At 38.0% G+C, this 16,065-nt stretch overlaps 1 protein-coding gene across 1 annotated transcript; it reads right to left on the bottom strand.

The window, feature by feature from the left end:
* Positions 1–9,430: 9,430 nt before the first annotated feature.
* On the bottom strand, positions 9,431–15,599 carry LOC134744807 (organic cation transporter protein-like). The gene is made up of 6 exons (XM_063678718.1): positions 15,206–15,599; positions 13,713–13,935; positions 12,469–12,724; positions 11,455–12,078; positions 10,517–10,698; positions 9,431–9,712 (listed from the first exon to the last, which is right to left on the bottom strand). Exons 1-6 carry the CDS (start codon positions 15,409–15,411, stop codon positions 9,551–9,553), a joined length of 1,653 nt encoding a protein of 550 aa, XP_063534788.1. The 5' UTR covers positions 15,412–15,599; the 3' UTR covers positions 9,431–9,550.
* Between the last annotated feature and the right edge of the window lie 466 nt (positions 15,600–16,065).

The following is a 16,065-nucleotide window of genomic DNA, read 5'->3' as shown; positions in this document are numbered from 1 at the left end:
TGGTAAGAGGTACCTAGAGCAAAAACAATTAGAATTTATTGAGAAGGTGCAATTTTATCAAGTTGATTTAAAATGTTTATTAATAACTAGCGACCCGCCCCGGCTTCGCATGGAGAGTCAAGCATAATAAAATACATTCTGTAACAAGTATTCACATCGGAAGCCCAATAATACTAAGACTTCCATCCACCTGTCTGTCACCACTCACTAGGCTGTATCTCATGAACCGTGATAGCTAGACAGTTAAATTTTTTACACATGTATTTCTGTTGCCGCTATAACAACTAAAATTTAAAATTAAATTTTGTACGGAACCTTCGCTGGGCGAGTCCGACTCGCACTTGTCCGGTTTTTTTAGAAGATAATAATGGGTTAATTATTCTTAAAATATAGACAGACAGCCATCGCGCACTTTTTTGTAGACTTTTTTCCACCATACATTGTGTCGTTATATCTCAAATAGATTGGGCAGCGTTTCCGATTAAGCTCCTGGCCAGCGTGATTTTTTCTAACTTCATTTACGTCATATTTCTACCAATTTAAACAAAACCTTAACAAAATATACACATAAACATTCCCAAAGAAAAACTTCATTCATAGGTGAGGTCTGGTTATCGCGAACATACAGACAGACATACGGACGCGGCGGGGGACTTTGTTTTATAAGGTGTACCTACACTACATTATATGATAAGAAATATAATTTCATATCATGTTCTCAAATTAAACTAAAAATAAAGAAGCAAGTTAAAAATTTATTTTTTTATAAATACTTACCTAATGCCAATTTCGAACATTAGTTTGACTTCCTGCCTACATACTGAACTCGATGGTTCTAATTTTTTTTTTAAATAGGTACTACCAGGTTTTTATTTTATTTTATTGCTAACCCGCAACGTAAAAAAAAGTAGCTATTTAAAGTGCTATATAAAATACTACTTTGATAAGAAGCGTGAATACTCGTAATACCTATTGCAAGCAAAAACTACCTGCTCAAGAAAGGGTTTTCTAAACCGTTTATTAAATTTCGACTCTATGACCCCACGGAATAAGGTTAAATATGACAGAAACTCGTCATGAATCTTTTGTCTATTCATTTGTAGCTGGCGTTCGTTCTAGGGCTCCCGGTATCCGTGTTACACGCCGAAACGTATACCCGTGTTCTTAAGCCCGGCGGTACTAAGAACCCGGTTTACACGGAACCGCCGGGATTCGAAAACGTTTCGAAGGAACGTTCCCAAGAAACGTATCTCAGACACGTATCTCCGTTTACACGGGTACTTAAGACCGTTCCGAACGGGTCCAAATACTCCGAACCAGTTTGAGCCAATGTACAATGGTAACAAGGTCCACTATTATTATGCCGACTTCAGATGAATTCGTTTGTCGTACGATTTTTAAAGTGAAGCTTTTATTATATTGCCCCAATTTATTAAGTTAAGATTAAAACCGCGATTATAATACCGTAAATCGAATTAATTTCCGATTTTTTTTAGTTAAATGCCTGCAATCCGAAAAAAGTTTCACTTGCATCGTGGTTTCATAAAACCGCACAATTACTTTTTTTTAAATTGTTTTTAACCGTATTGATATAACATAGGTACTGAGCCATCTTCCTATGTTTAATAGTAGGTTACATAATTTTAATTTTAAACTATTTATATCATTTAATAAAACCGATTGCTTCTAAGTTAATTACATAAATTTGATATCGATCATAGATTTTTTTTATAATTATATAATGGTATAGTATTTTCGTTAATAAGAGGTGTGCAGACAGAATACAATATTAATTAAAAATAACAGTTTAATTATTTCGTGATTATTTTTATCTCGGATCTATTACTGCTTTGCGAAAACAACAAACCTGCCAACGGCGCAAAAAAGTTATTAGTAGGTACACAAAAGCGGGATTATCGAGTAATCATGCTCAAATGAAAAACAAAATTTTACCCAAGAACCATAAAAACCCATACTACCTTGGATAACTTGCGATAATATTGCTAATTACATTAAGATAGATCTTTAAATTGGTAGTCATTCATAATTCACTTTGGTCACTTTCTCACTAGCGTTCAGGTAATAAACTTAAATGCGCACGTTGCCGACCGGTGGTCCATCCATCCATTGTTTTCCAATATCCTTTTGTTTGTTATCGTCGAAAACATGTAGGTTCCCAAACTATTATCACAAGTGTCACCGCCAATTATAAGCTTTATGTCGTTGTAATAAGGTCAAAACATATGCACAAGAAAATGTTTTCCATTGTTTTGTATTAGCTGCACCGCACTAAAAAGCGTTTTACTGTGGTAAGAGGTACCTAAAGCAAAAACAATTAGAATTTATTGAGAAGGTGCAATTTTATCATGTTGATTTAAAGTGTTTATTAATAACTAGCGACCCGCCCCGGCTTCGCATAGAGAGTCAAGCATAATAAAATACATTCTGTAACAAGTATTCACTTCGGAAGCCTAATAATACTAAGAGTTCACTGTCCATTTGTCTGTCACCACTCACTAGGCTGTATCTCATGAACCGTGATAGCTAGACAGTTAAAAATTTTACAGATGTATTTCTGTTGCCGCCATAACAACAAACATTTAAAATTAAGTTTGTACGGAACCTTCGGTGGGCGAGTCCGACTCGCACTTGTCCGGTTTTTTTTGAAGTTGATAATGGGTTAATTATTCTTAAAATATAGACAGACAGCCATCAGATAGACAGACTTTTTTGTAGACCAATGAAAGAGAGACAAGTCCACCATACATTGAGATCAAATAGATTGGGCAGCGTTTTCGATTAAGCCAGCGTGATTTTTTCTAAATTCATTAGCAAACATCGTCATATTTCTACCAATTTAAACAAAACCTTAACAAAATATACACATAAACATTCCCAAAGAAAAACTTCTTCCATAGGTGAGGTCTGGTTATCGCGAACATACAGACAGACATACGGACGGGACTTTGTTTTATAAGGTGTACCTACATTATATGACAAGAAATACAATTTCATATCATGTTCTTAAATTTAACTAAAAATAAAGAAGCAAGTTAAAATTGTTTTTTTTTTATAAATACTTAATGCCAATTTCGAACATTAGTTTGACTTCCTGCCTAGATCTATATACTGAACTCGATGGTTCTGATATTTTTTTTAAATAAGTACTAGCAGGTTTTTTTATTATATTGCTAACCCGCAACGTAAAAAAAGTAGCTATTTAAAGTGCTATATAAAGTACTATACTTTGATAAAAAGCGTGAATACTCGTAATACCTATTGCAAGCAAAAACTACCTGCCCAAGAAAGGGGTTTCTAAACCGTTTATTGAATTTCGTCTCTATGACCCACGGAATAAGGTTAAATATGACATAAACTCGTCATGAATCTTTTGTCTATTCATTTGTAGCTGGCGTTCGTTCCTTCGCTACTATCGTCAAGGACGTGTCCCGGAGCCACGGATAAATAAGATACGTTTCTTCGAATACCCGTTTATCCGTGTACACGGGTCTTAACTACACGTTTCTTAATTAAACGTGCGGAACGGGCCAGAAAACCGTTTACGTATTATTCGGAAACGGGTATTCGAAACGTGTAAACGAAACACGGATTCGACCGCGAGCCCTAGTTCGTTCCTTCGCTACTATCGTCAAGGACGTGTCCGGAGCCACGGATAAATAAGATACGTATCTTCGAATACCCGTTTATCCGTGTACACGGGTCTTAACTACACGTTTCTTAATTAAACGTGCGGAACGGGCCAGAAAACCGTTTACGTATTATTCGGAGACGGGTATTCGAGACGTGTAAACGAAACACGGATTCGACCGCGAGCCCTATGGTACTACCATCGTATTGATGATGGCTAAAAGAGTATCGCGACCGACACATGAGAGTTGAACCATAGGTGCATTCGTCATTTATTGATTTTTTACGGTTTCTATTAGCTTCTAAATTATGTATTTATATTTTTATGTGCATAATCTGAGGGTGATCCTTTAAAAGATAATCGGAAGGTAATTGTTTTGTAGTTTTGATACAGGTTAATAGGTATTTACCTAGTTACCCATTATTTACGACCATAAAAATAAATATTAAATATCTGTGAGAGATGCGAACAAATATATTCGTGTGTGTATTTAGCCAAATTGTACCGAAACCGCTTTATCATTAACTCAGTTAGATGGTACTCTAATGGTCACTTTGTCAGGCTTCGGCATGAACTTGTATTTATGAAGAAATAAGCGTAAAACGTGTTTTCGTTTTTTTTCTTAGCTTCAGTTGTAAGTTTAGTTTTTTGCATGCCAGATGCTGGTGAAATATGTGTTACTTATGTATAATATTGTCTGACCACCTTTTGTACCATATTTCATGCAAAATAAAGTTATTTTCTTTCTTTCTTTCATATTCAGTACTCACAAATTGTTTCATTGGGTTTATTAGATAGATAATGATGAATAAACCCATTTTCCTGTAATTCAATTCGGTTAGGTGTCTTTGTTACAATTGGATGATTCAAATTATTTAATTATTCAATATCACTTAAAAAAGTAAAATCATATTTTTAAACAGACACCAGGTACTTAGATACTGACATCGCCTATGCCTTTAAGCGATCACGGTATTATAAATATACATATGTATCCCATAACAATATTGGCGTGCATATCCCGATAATTTGTATGGTTATATGCATATATAAACATTCAAAAATGGTCACCAAAATATATGCATTGTGCAGGGTATTACCACTTAGTTTATTCCATTTCATTTGTGGTAAAAGAGATTTTATCCAGCTTAAGTTTAGGAATTTCGCTCAGATTCACATCACGTGACGTGATTTAGGTACACCTATTTAGCAGTTCCCACTTTTAGAGACAAGTTATACTTATGTGGGTAATATAAAACCAATATAGGTACTATTGTATTGTTTCAATTATAAATTTACGAGGTAGTCTCGTGTTTATTCAAATTCAACCTCTGGGCGGATAAAAGTACCGTACTATGGGTTAGGTTCTGTCACATATAATTGGATATTAAAAATCCAAATATATTTTATATGTAAGGATTTATTTTAAAAGGCAATGTAGTCTTGTGCCGAACATTTCGGCAGCTAGACCGACGTGTCTCTGACACGCACAAATCAAAACTGAACCGCGGACCGCTGGTGAATAAATTTAAAAAAAATATTTTTAATTCGAGGGTAGACTTCGAATGTTTTTCAAAATAAAACCCGTAAGGTTCTAGATTACATAAATAGGCCTATATGAATAAAGTATATTTGAACTTGAACTTAAAAGATAATTCTTTATTGCACATAGAAAAACTTGAACTCGGTGTTTTAAAATGTGCGTGTTTTTGATCGAGAACCGCTATAGATTTATTAAATTGTGTTATGCATTGCTATCGTGTTGACTCACGGCCAACCCCAAGCAAGTTCTATCTTCGTGACGACTCTAGGCCGCCCCCCAGGTTTATAGTTACTAGTCGTGGACTCACGGCCCGCGCGGTACTAAGTAAATGCAAGGTATTTGATCACAAAGTGTAAGTTTTTTACAAAAATAGTTAAAATAGTTACACTTAAGTAAGTATCTGATTTTTCTTCAGGATCTGAAGAATCTATTATCACTCGGCAATTTTGCTTGAGTTTCTTCTGTTGGGCCATCTAAAACCACATAAAAAGAAAGCCTCCCTCGTCTCTTTAACACAACACAATATGATTATTTAGGGCCCTTTGTTTCGTTGCGCGCTGTCCGATCTTAATTAAACCTTTGAGCAATGGCGGCAAGCCGCGCGCCTCATCAAGACTAGGTGAAAAGTAGGGATAGACCTGTTTGAGTTAAAGTTTTTGCTACCTACTTTAAACATGCGATGAGTTGCCTAGTAGGTTAAAGGACTACCTGGTTTTTATATCTGAAGAATGAAGCTTGAGAAATATAATCTTATTTTTACCTTATTAGAACAATAAGGTAAAAATAAGATTATATTTTTTTGTCTGAATTAAAGTGATTTTATTTTATACAAATCGTTTATTTACCAAATATTTTACAAATTGACATCACAGGTTGAACTTAACAAAAAAAAAAAGATTTTACAATTAAGCTAATATCCATCGGCCCCAAACTAGGCGCAGCCTGTATCTCGGGAACCGGGTAAATACAATTTACTGAGAAATTTTAACAATATTTTGTATCATTTATTTTATTTTTAAGGGCCTACTAAGGCCAGTTCCTCCTCCCTCCCCATTTTAGTAGACCTCGGACTCCGTTAGCGTTACTAATGAATTGAAGTCCTAATTTTTTGATGCAGGGCCTTATGTGGAGAAGACCGGCATATAAAATGTTTGCTTGGGAAACCCTTAATAGGGTACAACTCTGAGGGCCTACCGCGAACCACGTTCGACGTGTTGCCTCCCTGTCACACTTACGTACGAATTTATAAGTGTGACAGAGAGGCAACACGTTCCGTACTTTTTAACCGACTTCAAGATTTCAAAGGAGGAGGTTCTCAATTCGGTTGTATGTTTTTTTTTACACCACTGCCCAAAAAAGGAGTGTATTGTTTTTAATGTTTGTTACTCCATAACTTCGTCATTTCTGGACCGATTTTGAAAATTCTTTTTTTGATTATAAGTATATACATACAGATTGGTCCCGTTTTTGTCAAAAAGCAGTTCTGATCATGGGATCCATGAGGAATCGAGGGAACTCCTAAAATATTAAAGGCATACATATAGTGATTTTAGTATTTTCATCAACAAATCAAGCACTTACATTTAATAAGTGACATTTGATGAAGTGGAACTGCTGATGATGATCAGAACGGAACTATTCAATGACACATAGTTCACGTTTGGCGATTTGTTTTCTTCCTTATGGACCCAGACCTAAACTTGGACCCGGACTCGGACCCGGACCCGGGTCTGAACATGGACCTTAACTCGGACCCGGACCCGGACCGAACTCTGACCCAAACTTGGACCGACCGACCCGGAAATGCTACTAGAAAAGTGGGTTAGGTGGGTAGGTGGGTTTTGAACTGCGATTCTCACAGAACAGAACTGCTATCAGAAAAGTAGGTTAGGTTAGGTTAGAGCTGTGACCCTTACAGAAACGAAATGCTATCAGAAAAGTAGGTTAGGTTAGGTTAGAACTGCGACCCTTACAAAAACGAAATGCTACTAGAAAAGTGGGTCGTTTTACCTCCTTTTCTACATAATTAGGCAAAAGATGCTGTCTTTTTCATTTCATTGTCTGGAATCTAAGAGTGCACCATCAACAATAAGTGAACTTTCAGCGGCATCCCCCCATTGAAGTCGGTTTTTTTTTCTTAAAAATTATTAGTATTTGTTGTTATAGCAGCAACAAAAATACATCATCTGTGAAAATTTCAACTGTCAGCCTATCACGGTTCATGAGATACAGCCTGTGACAGACAGACGGACAGCGGAGTCATAGTAATAGGGTCCCGTTTTTACCCTTTGGGTACGGAACCCTAAAAAAACAACAAAATAATAACATGCACTTTTATTTAAATATGTTCATATAATGTAACTATAATCTTTGAAGTTTGAAGAAGAATTAAGGCAAAAGCGCGATGTAGTCAGTAAGAGAATTACGCATTACTCTAAGGTCAGCTGGAAGCAGGGACCGGCCCGCTATCCCTTATCGGGGTTTTATAAGGGTATTGCATAAGGCTTAACTCACCATACCCTTTGCCAGACGAAACCCTTTGTTTTGGTTTTAAAAACCCTTATGGGCTTGCAGTTCAGAATCAGAATCAGAATCAGAATCATCGCATTTATTCGTGATAAACTATGACATACAAAAGTATAAAAGAACAAAGAAATATAAACATAAAAATAAATAGTTTACCACGAAATGGTCCCGCCTCAGCATAATGCTAACCCAAAAGTCAGCGCTGATCTTCCGGCGAAACCATTTTGAGGGCCACGAACGAACGCAGCTGTACGACACGGCCCTATTTTAAAACACAGAACGCGACTTTGCGGCGGCGAATGGGCGGCGATCAGCGCCATCTAATCTGCCGGTGAGATGTCATGATGACATAGAGGGCCATGTCGTACATGTGCTGATTAATGTATTATTTATATAAAAAAATAATATATAACACTAGTATTTGGTACAAGCAAAAGAAAATCAACGTGATTACATAACAAAAACTAAAAATACAATCTTACAATATAAAATAGTGGATGTGTTTACTTTGCCAAAGTGAAAGTTCGTACATACGACTGACAATGAAAGTCTCCAAGTTTGTTACAATTGTTACACGAGGAAGATGAATTACACATATAGATATAAATATAACACACAATAGTGAAGTAAGAATTGCAAGGCAGCGACAGAGATAGAAATGCCAACAAAACAAAATTATACAGTCTCATTGAGTTAACATAAGGATAGGACAGAAAAAATCAGGTATCTATATTTATATTATTGGTTTGCTCACAAAACAAGTAATAAACCACATAACTACATAACTATTGGGATAAAAAATTACATTAAATGAAGCTAGTATCGTGTCTTAAAGTCTCCTGTTGCCGCTGGTGTTGTAGTGTACATAATTTAAGCTTTGCTTTAAAACTTACTACACTTTGTAGGTTCCTGAGAGGTGGAGGAATGTTGTTCCAGCAGCGGCTTGCTGTTCAAAAGGGAAAGTCTTTCAATGTGTTAGCCGTGTTTAAGTGTTGCCCATTGAAAGGGTTTTATCGCGGAAAGGGTTGTCCGGTCCCTGGCTGGAAGAGATCCCTTATAGGGATAAGCTCGCCTTTGTACCTAAATTTATATGAATTTCATGTTAACAATTTTTGTTTTGTACAATAAAGTGATTTACTACTACTACTAATCTATTTAAATAGGTATCCAATTTAGGCAAAACGCGAAAATGCCAATTTGAGAGTTAGGCACTTCGTATATAGTCTATCGTAACAGGCAGTCCACTATATAGACAAAAAGCGGAATAGTCGGCAAACTACTAAGTCATAAAACGTTTGAGGCACGCGGAGATAATTATATGGAGATAATATATTTTTTTTTTTTTTCAAAAAAGTATAACACATTTTAAACTTATACAAGTTTCGCCAAACTTGCGTTTAACGGCGAAATGATGCACTCATTTTCAATGTTAGTACCTTAATCTAAATTTAATGATTAACTTATCTTACTAAGGTTAATACTTTTATATTACATTAACAAAGTGTAAGTTGTAGGTATATATGTTGTTTTTCCTGTTATTCTTGAGCTGTTCAGCCTCATCAATGGTGGAAAGTAATTAGCCATTAGTTTTCCAGTTGGTTATTTTCAGTAATATAGTTATTGACTGGTTTTCCTGTTATTGAGCTGTTCAGCCTCCTCGATAGTGTCAGGCAGCTTCATACCAAGCGTTTCCGGCGTGGTGAAGATGAGTCCACCGGAGAATAGCGCCGCGCGGCCGAACAAGATTGATAATGATGCTGACCATGCCAGCTTGAAAACTGGCGTATTAGGTAAATTGCTATTAGTTTTCCAGTTATTATTAAGTCCTATAGTTATTGATTGGTTTTCCTGTTATTCTTGAGCTGTTCAGCCTCCTCGATGGTGTCAGGCAACTTGGTGCCGAGCGTCTCCGGTGTGGTGAAGATGAGTCCACCGGAGAGTAGCGCCGCGCTGCCAAACAAGACTGAGGGGAAGGGAGCCCATACCTCCGTAGCCTGTGCGAGGGATTGGATGTGTTATAAACAAGTGTATAAATAACTGATTATAACTAATAATCAAAGGCCTATGAATGGGACTGCGGTCCAAAACCAGCTAAAGGGTTTCAAGCCATTTAAGTGGAATTGTTTTTCCTCTTAGTGTGTGGTGTTACTGTAAGTGAGACACTATATCCTAAAGTAAACAATGACGGATGAATTCGTAACCTACCAAAGTTAGTCTGTGCGGAAAGAGAAGATTACTCTTCTCTTTCCGAATACACTCTACCGTGTAGCTAAGATGACTGTATTGGTCAATCTCAACAAACACTAATCTAAGATTGAGTGATGAGTGACAGATGCGACAAAAGTCAGGTGATCCTTATCATTTATATACATTATTTAAGTTTTGGATTGACGTTTTCTATAAACTCTTGGTAAGGCCCTCTAGTAGAAGGTGAGGATCAGAGTTCTTATGAAATTACATCTTATGAGGATGTCTATGAAAGTTACACCACCACACGGCTCTCTACAATATGTCAAGAACGCGCACTCAGCTTTTTTGGTCATATCATGCGGTCTAAGAAGCATGACCTAGAAAGGCAGATCTTATCTTGGGTCAAATGGATGGCAAGCGTGGGCGAGGAAAAGTACCCACGAAATGGTCTGATGGTGTGAAAAGGGTGGTTGGCGGCAACATGCAGTGCGTGACCTATATGACCTTATGACCGCACACTATGGAGACGGAGCATACATGGTCGCGATCCTCAGCAATGAGGGACCGAGGAAGAAGAAGATGAGTTACATAGTAAAATTCAAAATTACCAATGAAGGGGTAAGCGGCGCGGTGATGGAGCCCAGCCGTCCGATCATGGAGGAGAACGCGAACAGATTGTGCCTGTACTTGGTGGGGTAGAGCTCGGCCGTGTACACGTACACCGAAGTCATCACGATGGCGATACTGTACTTGCCGACCAAGTATACGGCCATGGAGATATTGTCGTGACCTGGGGATTACACATATTCAATTACATATACATATAACTAATATATATTTTTTTTTTACTAAATTAAAAAACTTAAAACCTAAATCTAAAAATAAAATAAAATACTTAAAAATATCCCCCTGCGCCATGGTGCCGTAGATGCTGGCCGCATTTCCTCTGCAGCATCCACATGTGTAATTAATTAATTATGTAAAGAAGATATGAACAAGTAGAGTACGTCTAAGTTACCTCTTTTCTGACTTCGCAGGAAAAAGTGTGAAAGTTTCACTATTGCCATATTTTCATAGTAATGTAATGTTTATTGTGGAACTTCCGCGCTCTATCCCTTCCCTTGCCAAATCTGAAACTGTCTTTAGTTTTGAAGTTTTACCAACCGTAAATAGACTGCTGCTTGATAGTATGGTACCTACATACATTTGTGGCTATCCATCACAGAAGGGTCCTTATGTTTTAAGTTCAATAAAGTCCTTTCTATCGTAAATTACAACAGAAATTCTGATAGTAAGGTCCCTATTGCACTTGAAGCATAAGGACCCTATTCTAATGGAAAGCCGCATTTTGAGTAGATTTAATGGAGAACCCAGTTCATTGTACTAAAAGTCTGATTCTAGTTCGCGATCAAAAAAATTGAAACATGATGTTCGCGGATAATCGCGTCTTTCTAAGTAGCCATGATCTTGAGAACAGTTTTATAATCAGCTCTCTTTTTATTTGACTTTTTTTCCCTGCGTTCATAATAAATATTGTTTAACTTACCGTCCGGCATGAAAGCAAATATGAACTGGCAAGCCGCGCACAACCAGTACCCGCAGATCAGCACCGGCTTCCGACCTATCCGATCCAGCAGCAGGATCGCCGTCCAGTATCCCGGGATCTCCACCACGGCCACCGCCACATAGTTCAAGTAACTGTTACCAACTAGGTTCACAGCGTTAATGTTCATCCCGTAGTACACTAGCGTATTCGTGATCCACCAGATAGGAGATACCAGACATCTTGAGAGGATCGTTTTTGATTTAATGACTAAAATCGGCAGCCATGGCTCTTTAGGCTTGATTGTATTCTTCTCGGCTTCAGCGGAATCTCTAAGCGCGTCTAAAGACTTCTGCGATAGCTCTTTTCCGTTCATTTTGGCAACTTTCTTAAGGATTTTCTCAGATTCCTCATAGCGTCCTTTGCTCATGAGCCAGCGGACGGATTCGGAAAGGATCCAGAAATAGCAGAGGACGAGGAGTTGGGGTGCGTAGAGGACCTGCGTGAGGGTGCGCCAGGGCTGGACGCCCCAGGCGAGTAAGCCGAGCGCCACTTGGCCGAGTGCGAAGAAGGTGGAGATGGTGGTGCCGGCAACCACTCTGTATTTAGGCCCAACTAGTTCCATCACTGAAATGCAGCATACGTACTGTTGTTAATTTTAATACAATCCCAAGAACAGACTTACAGCTGTTGTACTGTAGCATAAGTTTTGTACTGCAGCATAAAACATACCAATATTGTATAGCTGAGAATGAATCTAATCACGTTGTAGCAACAGAAGCAAATAGTTTTAAACGGTGACGCGCGATATACCACTCCGGTCTAGTACGGATGAAGCTGATTTCAACGCTAAAGTTTGCAAGGAGGTACATAACGCTAAACTGACCTCATCTGATCTTATCCCTTTTATCCTCTCCATGGTCAGATCACTACTTGTTTGACATGAGTAGAAGTGTGGATAGACTCACCTTTGAGGGATTTCATCACCATGTAGACTATGCTTAATTGAAGACTTACCCAAAATATAACAAGACGAGAAACATCCAGCACCGACCGTGGACTCCAGCACCTCAAGCGCTAGGAACCACTCGTAGCTGTTCACAAACGATCGCACAAGTCCGATCCAGGCCGTGTTGAAGGCGTTAATAGTTAGTGCTACACGTCGGCCCCATCGGTCGGAGATGTATCCAGTGATTGGCAGCACTAGGAGGGTTCCGATGGTACGGATGGAGCCGATCTGGGAGCGACGCCATTCGTCACAGGCCATGTCGAACTGAAACAGAGATAAAGGTAGGAATAGTTAGTTTTTTGATGAAAGATGGTTAATGCGAAGTTTTCAAACCAAAACTAGTTCATATTGTCTGTATTTTGGGTTCGCACTATTTGCAGGCTGACTATTTTCATACCTAAGAACTAAATAAATAAGTATATAACATTGCTTTGGGCAGTATTAAAAATACTTGTATTTTTTAAGAAACTAAAATTCAGCCTGATATTCTCAAATAAGAACACTTGTCCGTTTTCGGAATTCCACAAAAAATTAAGTGTTCTCTATTTTTCAGAAACAGACCATATTTATCAGAAAGAGGGTGTAGATTGAGGGACAAAGCACAGTCTAAATCCTTGAAGGGCCTTGAAATATATTCATCATTTGATGTAGAGCTTCACAAAAAAAAGATTTTTTTAAATTCAACTAACTGTGAAAATTCGTTTGAAAGTATGGCGGTCAGCAAAATATTATCAGCGCGTGTCGATAACTTTTAGTACCTATAGGTTAGCGCACGCGCTGAATGTCTGATGTACCTATTACCTATCGCCGCAGATTAGAGATGTGATGCTAAGATAGCATGATGTATAAAACACTTAGTTGTGATGGAATAAATCAGTCTGTCAACGTTTACTCACCCAGCTGCGTTACTCTAAAGAAAGTTTGAATGACTCTTATGAAGATAGATTTACGGGTGAAAGCTAATTTAATTGTAATAAAATTCACGTGAGAATTTGTTGTTGTTGTGTTGTTTTGGAATTCCAATATCATCATAAAGGGCTATCTAAATACGTAATGATCAGCCTGATAACATGCGTTTAGTCTAATAAATTGATAATAATAATCAATTTGAGGATTAATATTATTCGTAATAAGTATAATAACTTAGAAGTATATGTAGATACAGTCGAGCTAATCACTCACCAGCCCAAAACGAAAAGTGGTTCTGAGAACAGTTACTGTAACGGTTGCGTTGCAGTTATCTGTTACTTACATCGTATACAACGCTATTGGTGTGCTCATAGACGAAATCCTCGCAGGCCTCCGTACGAGTCCTATCAAAGAGCCAAGCAGGGCAAGTGTTCCCAGCATGGTTCTCGGAACTGTTGCTGTAACGGTTGCAGTTGTCAAAGCCGCTATCTGTGCGCGGGATCGCGTTCGGTTTCCAGATTGGTGATAATTCTGGGGTGGTTCCGTCGCATTCCGGGATTACGCATCTGTGGACAAACTAATATCATTTGAGAAAGACTAACATATATATCTATGTATTGTGGCATATACATCTATATAAAAATAAATAAAATAAAATAATTTATTTATTTTATTTTTATTATGTCACGTCGTCCACAACGTATCCCGTCCCGCACTATGCTGTCCCGCACACTCCGCTGGCTCCACAGAAAACCAGCGCCGTTGACCACGCTAGTCGTGCCAGCTGCATTGCTGAGTGGAGACCATTTCGGCTTCACATCTCTATTTCTACTGTTTCGTTTATCTTTGTCTTGTATTTGGTATATATGTGTTGTATTGATGTGTTGTCTGAATAAATGATTTCTATTCTATTCTATTCTATTGTTATTATTTGACGATCCTTCTCAGGGGAAATTTTTATATAATGTATAATTAGTGAAATTGATTTATTTGGATTATTTTGCTATTATTTAAATTTATTTCTGAAGATCACAATGTAGATTCTTATAAATTGACATTAATGTAATTTGTATTGTAATCATATGTTGTGGAATAAATATATCTAATCTAATCTATGTTGGTAGCAAGAAGGAAATGGACAGGTTTAAAGACAGGTAAGAGAAGAACAAAGTGAGGGTATGCCATTATAAACGGCATATTTTCATAGAAATTTGACATCGCCACACTTTTTCAATGCAAATGGCACAATGAGGTAGCTTGGTCCGCCTCTATATCTTCTGGACCAGGGCTTCGTGAATTTAAGCCGTTATCTGACTGACTTTCCAACATTCCTTTTACGTTCTTTGTAAAGACAGCAGAAAAAAGCCCTTTTTTTATATCACGTCGGTGGCAATCAAGCATACGGCCCGCCTGATGGTAAGCAGTTACCGTAGCCTATGGACGCCTGCAACACCAGAGATATTACACGCGCGTTGCCGACCCTTTAAGAACCTGTACACTCCTTTTTTGAAGAACCCCATACTGTAGCCCCTCGGGAAAACCTCGGCAGGGAGCTCATTCCACAGCCGAAGCGTACGCGGGAGGAAACGCTGTTTTGGTACACTGTACAACGTTTATAATTTTGTACTCTGTACCTAGTTATATGTGACGTTTTCAACCAAAAGGTACCACGTTGTCGCTTGTTGATAAGGTTGATTTCTAATTGAAGCTATATAAGCGCCTTACTGACCAGCGACGATAAGTACCCATTTGGTTAAAAATGGCACATATTAGCAATGTTTCGACTATTGCATGCAGCATGCAGGTTCTTGAATCGTCTAAGAAATGACTGTTTACCTGGTAGGTATCCTAGCTGTAGTGAAGATGTACTCCCCTGAAGCAAAGGCAGAGAACATGATGGGCAGCGCAGCGAGCAGCAACGTCACGATCTGGTACCGGCCCATCTGCCCCAAATCCTCCTCGAGGATCTGGTCCAGTTCCACCCCCTTCCCAGGTTTCCCTGGTTTCTGTGGTCCATCTTCCAGCTTTTCCACACTTGCCATTTCCAGTACCTACGTGCCACTGGCAAATATATAAAGTAATAATTGTTCACTATCAAATCTTCGTTAAAACTGATAATGTCAAGATAAAGCTTTCGGCACATGTAAACACGTATAATTTGCATTGAAAAGATATCGGATTATAGATTGTCGTAATAATTGATATCTTTTATCTAATTTTAACACGCCGCCTTATTTTGTGCCCAATTTTGAATTGTGTAAGTACCTACCTACGCATTTTAAAAACCTATCGGAGCACAGCAGCAGTAGCAAGTAGCAACACTCAACAACATTTACAAGCAACTCTGGGAACAAATAAAATAATTTTATTGAATATTTTGATGTGTTTTTTTTATTAAGTAGTCACACTACTATATATAAATTTTATAAACTGTAATAGATGTTATATGACGACCGGTCTGGCCTAGTGGGTAGTGACCCTGCCTGTGAAGCCGATGGTTCTGGGTTCGAATCCCTTCCCAGGTAGCAAAATGACGTCATTTTACGTCATTTTGCTACCTGGGTTTAAGGGTATTTATTTGTGTGATGAGCAGGATGCTTTACTTTACGTAAATGTACTTTTAATTGTGACGTTACGCAGGACAAGTCTAAGGAGCATTTTGTTGGTGTAAGCACACCCAGAACAAAACGCTCAGA

Source organism: Cydia strobilella, chromosome 10, assembly GCF_947568885.1.
Source record: "Cydia strobilella chromosome 10, ilCydStro3.1, whole genome shotgun sequence".
NCBI classification, from domain to species: domain Eukaryota; kingdom Metazoa; phylum Arthropoda; class Insecta; order Lepidoptera; family Tortricidae; genus Cydia; species Cydia strobilella.
This window is presented reverse-complemented; position numbering and strand designations above follow the sequence as displayed.